We start from the raw sequence: 5,000 nt of genomic DNA, 5'->3' as shown, positions 1-5,000 counted from the left end.
GTAAATGAAAAATATGACAAGTTTTCCTTGACAAGTGCACTTGACAAGTAATTTACAGTAGCAAATATCGTCCTTGACACGTTTTTCCTTGACAAGCGTCCTTGTTCCACGCTAGTTTTTGAACAAGGAAACTTGTCAAGGAAAAACTTGTCGTATTTTTCCATTTACACTGCCAAGGAAAACTTGTCAAGGAATACTTGCTAGTGTAAATGAGGCTTTACGCTGAGGTCTCAAGGTAGTCCTAACAAGAGGTCGATTCTCACAAGGCTGCCAATTTCGTCCGCGTGACGAGTCGAGAGAGGCCAGGGTTCTACTGTTCTGAATATCTGCCAAGTTTTATGTGACGAGTGCGGTCCACTCAAACAAATTTCCACATCTGGCAATTTTTATCAAATAAAAGCTGGAGCGTAGCGTTTTACTCTGAGACATAATTTGGGCAAACTTTTCTCACTCACACGAGACAATAAAAAACGTCACATATAAATTGTTCGAATGGACGAGGCTTAAAGTCTCTGCATTTCCTACCCTAACCTCGCAAGAAGGAAACAGTGTCGAGTTCGTCTTACCTTCCTCTTCGCATCATGCTGCCTCTGTAACTGCTCCAATGCTTTTTGAATCTCTTCCTCTGAGGCTCCCGCCAGCTTACGTGCTTCTATCTGCTCTTGCATTTCAGCTTCCATTTCTGCTAACTTCGCTTCTTGTTCTTCTTCGAGATGAGCTGCTTCTTCGTCGCCTTCGGCAAGGCTTCCCATTGCAGCCGAAGACGGTGACTGTTGAAAGAAGGTCGAATTTCGGTTGACCATAAACTTAAGTCAGAAGACTGATTCAGAGCTACCTTAATTTTTTTTTAATATTTATGATAGCTCTGCTCTGAATTGGCTCCCAGGAATTTTAAAAAAACTATTCTCCAATTAAAAATGGGGGTCACCGAGTTCGTTTTTGAGATATAAGCAAGTAAAGACGAAATATAGGGTGTTTTTTGTGAGCTTTCATGTTGCCATGATAACCTATTACGTCACAATAATGAGCACATCTTCAAGCGACAGGCAATGCGTGCCGCGGAACAATTTTCATATATGAAAATACGAATTTTCATAACAAAAACAAACACTCGAAAAGCCTGTCGGTTGAAGGTGGGCATTTAAGCAATAATTGGTCTTTCATATGGCACCATAACATCGATATTCTCTACTTGCACAAATCCCATAATACACCTCTATTACCCCTCCCCCCCCCAAAAAAAAAATAATAATAATAAAAATAAAAAAATTGCATAGGCATTGTTTTCGATTTCTCTTGCCACCTTAAAGTGTAAATGATCAATATACTGTACTCAACTCACAGCCATTGTGGTGCTTCTTTTCCTCATGGGACGAGAGCCCATGAGAGCTGCAGCAAGGTTATCCATCCAACCTTCCTGGCGTGCCATGCGCTGATCGGACTTAACACGTGACAAGACGCTCTCGTCCTGGACAATCAAGAAAAAGAAAAATGAAATCACCGCATTAAGGAAAGCGGACTTTCTTTGAAAGTTACAAGGGAGCGGAAATTGCAAGTCCCGCTCTGATGGCTAAAGTTATCTTACGTCTGCGCATAACCCTAGGCTCTGGGAAACTCTATGTAGGAGAACAAGCGCCGTGGGGTTCTCATAGCCAAAAATTGGCTATTTGAACCTTACGGCGCCTGCTCACTCCTCGTACTAACATAAATGCACCAATCAGACACGCTTTTCATTGTTCTTCACGGAAACCAATGAGAAGACACTTGGTGTCAGGGTTCCTCAGAGCCCTCATGCGCAAAAGAGAAGAGCTCTGGGGTCGAGATTAGATTTTTAACGGTAGTTTTAACGTGACGTCATCGCCGCCATATGGGTGGACAAAAAAGGCCAGCTATGTCATTTGATCCTTTTTGTTTTTCCACTATCACTTGTACATCGCACCATTGTTATCTGTGTCTCTTACGATTGGTTGCAAACCACCCATTCTCGGATACAGAAACACAAAGAAAGAAAAAAAAACAAAGCAAGAAAACAGACATGAAACAGTACACTGAAGACACGAGCTAACGAAATATACAATATCTTGCCACGGTTTTGCAATGTGCTGAACAATCCTAAGTTAACTGTTACTAAGATGAATTTTCTCGCAATACTGGAAGCTGATGCACTACGACTTACATCAACATCTTTATTACACTTGCCGAGTAAAGTGACCAAAAAAACCTCAGGAAAGTTACTTTAAAAAAAATGCTAATGACAGTAAATGTCACTGCTCGTAAAACGGGACAAAATGCGACGCCGCATTTGATAAAACGAATATTTCAACACGAACGTGTGGTGCACGGGTGTTGCGCATGCATCACGAATCGCTCGAGCAGGCATCCTGCACGTGCACACTTGTTGCATCTGCACGCGTTGGATTTAGATTTGGATCATTGGATCACTCGATTTTCATTTTTCCACGCGCCAATTTCAATAAGCGCAAATCAATATTTTCGGCCGTAATGACTGATGGCAAGCCTTCTAGGGCAGAGGTCTTACCTTGTCAGCTAACACATTCGTCATAGCAGTGCTTTCAGTCGTCTGTTTTTCTTGTAAGTCGGCCATAAGAGCGACGGATATTTCATCCTGGAGTTTGTCCTCGTTCACGCCTTGTGTTAAGAGTTGAGCTCGCTTGTTCTCGATCTGTAGCACAAGAGCGTCTTGGAGAAACTTCAAGTGGTGCGCTCTGCTTTCTGCGATGCGAGCTGCATTAGCCTTCTTTTCTTCCTGTTAAAATCAGAAAACAACTACTTTAGTTTTAATTTATTCGTTTCTCGACAACATACGACAACCGTTGAAAGAAATGAGCTCCAATTTAACTAATACTTTCACAGAAAATATCCACCATGCCTTATATCAATGTTGTTTCCTACACAGCTGGGGAACAGGGGAGCAGTGTTGGCACAGTGTTGGGAGCACTCGCCTCCCACCAATGTGGCCCGGGTTCCATTCCAGGATCCAGCGTCATACTGACCGTATTCATAAATGGGGGCCAATAAATTATTCTTTTGTCTTTATGCTAATCATCCTCAGTAGCCTCACTTTAGAGCAAAATTTCTTTTGAATTTTGTTCGTGCGAACGAGGCTAGTGAGGATGATTAGCATAAAGGCAAAACAATAATTACTTAGGAGCCATTTATATACGAATACGGTCTACGTGGGTTGAGTTTGTTGGTTCTCTACTCTACTCGGAGAGGTTTCTCTCCGGGTACCTCCGGTGTGAAAAGAAAGTTCTATTATCATTATCATTATCATTATCATTATAATTATTATTATTATTATTATTGTTATTGTTATTATTATTATTATTATTATTATTATTATTATTATTATTATTGTTGCTTTGATGAACCAAACGATGTTTTTGAAGTTCATATTTAATCAAGACATGTTTCGGATGGAACATCATCCATCGTCAGTTGTACAATGAGGAATAAAGTGAAGTTGTGCAATACGTAGTGTAACAAAGTGAGATATAACATGAATAATTAAGGATGAAGGAGAGAACAGAAAACAAACCAAACTATTTAAGCTAAGAAAAAAGAATATTATTATTATTATAATATTATTATTATTATTATTATTATTATTATTATTATTATCATTATTACATTGTACTCAATTTCTTGTAGCTGATTGGTTATAAATCTCCAATTAAATGTAAAAATCACGCTATGTATTTTTGTCAAGGACACCAAGGTTGATTATCACTTTTAAAAAAATTCCTAGTTTTTCAAGAACAATACTTTTCTCGATTGATTCTCTAAAACAATCATTCGATTAACTTTCGTCGTACGAATAGAAATGTTGCGTAAATGATGTCACATTGCACTAAAGCTTTCTTTTATTTGGGGGTCAGCTCTAAGCTATTAAGGGGCTCTTGGTAAAAGCTGAGAAAACATTGGACTGAAATACCCAGTGGAAGTAGCAGACTTTAACTCTTAGCACAATGGAGCAATGCAGCTAAATAAAATTAAATTTTTAGGCCTCTTTGCAACTGTCCAAGTTGCTCTCATAACTGAGAGTATTTGTTGCTTAGAAAAAGCGATTGTCACATTACAACTGACCTCTGTTTGTAAGTCATTAGGTACAGCTTGCATAGCATCTCTGACTGCATCCATCCTCCAAGCCTTTCTCTGGTCAGCGATTTCATCGATTCGGTTTTGTCGATCCGATGCGTTTAAGTATCGCGCAGCCGCTAAAGCCTGTTGATCGTCTTCGGCTTTTGCCAGAAGATCCGTCAAGGCCTGCGGGGATAATAGAGGAGGAAGAGGAAGAAATACATCGTTATGTGTAACATAATAATAGGGCCTTCAAGTTAAAGTGTAAGATCTATACCACGACCACGTCGACGAAAACGCCACCTTAAAAATATAATTTTGCACTATCGCAAGTCTTTCGCGATTATCACATCTCGGTCACGTTGCACAATGTGCGTGAAGTGTCTTAAAAATGAATTGGTACGCGCGCTTTCAGAGCAAAAAGAAAGAATGAATGGTTCACATCTGAATGCCTAAAATTGGTTATTTCACGTTGTTAAGAAGAGTACCGTAAAAGTTTGTGCTAAAACGATTCTATTTCCTCTTTGAACCAATGAGATTATTGTTTTTAATAAAATAATTAGGATAGTTCGCGCACTCTCATTGGTCAATAGCTGTGTTTAGATGAGAGTATGGAAACACGGCTGTAACATCACACGAATTTTGATTGGTTACGTATTGTCAGACGCGCGTTTTGATTGGTTGGTAGGAAATATAAGAATGTGTCAAGAAAATCTGTTTCAATTAAGAAGTAAAAAAACCAGCATTTTCCTTCATTTTGTTGAATTATCTTTGAGATATATATTTTATAAAAGAAGTAGAAGACCTTTTTCCGTGTTTCCACAGCCTCATCTAAACACGAGGGGGAGTTGGGAGAATTCTTGACAGTTATGCAAACCCTCGATCGCGTCTCGGGTTTG

At 39.4% G+C, this 5,000-nt stretch overlaps 1 protein-coding gene across 2 annotated transcripts in view; it reads right to left on the bottom strand.

Annotated features, from left to right (window-relative positions):
* Nucleotides 1-5,000, bottom strand: part of LOC138010883 (trichohyalin-like) — a 52,689-nt gene that overhangs the window by 5,455 nt on the left and 42,234 nt on the right. For both annotated transcript variants that reach the window (XM_068857902.1, XM_068857903.1), the window contains exons 29-32: nucleotides 4,108-4,287; nucleotides 2,540-2,767; nucleotides 1,343-1,468; nucleotides 567-770 (exon numbers count right to left, since the gene is read on the bottom strand). In XM_068857902.1, coding sequence (XP_068714003.1) covers nucleotides 567-770; nucleotides 1,343-1,468; nucleotides 2,540-2,767; nucleotides 4,108-4,287 — 738 coding nt within the window. The remainder of the gene's footprint in view (nucleotides 1-566; nucleotides 771-1,342; nucleotides 1,469-2,539; nucleotides 2,768-4,107; nucleotides 4,288-5,000) is intronic.

The sequence above is a fragment of the Montipora foliosa genome, chromosome 7 (genome assembly GCF_036669935.1).
Source record: "Montipora foliosa isolate CH-2021 chromosome 7, ASM3666993v2, whole genome shotgun sequence".
NCBI lineage: Eukaryota > Metazoa > Cnidaria > Anthozoa > Scleractinia > Acroporidae > Montipora > Montipora foliosa.
Note: the sequence above shows the minus strand (reverse complement) of the source record. Positions and strands in the feature narration are given on the sequence as shown.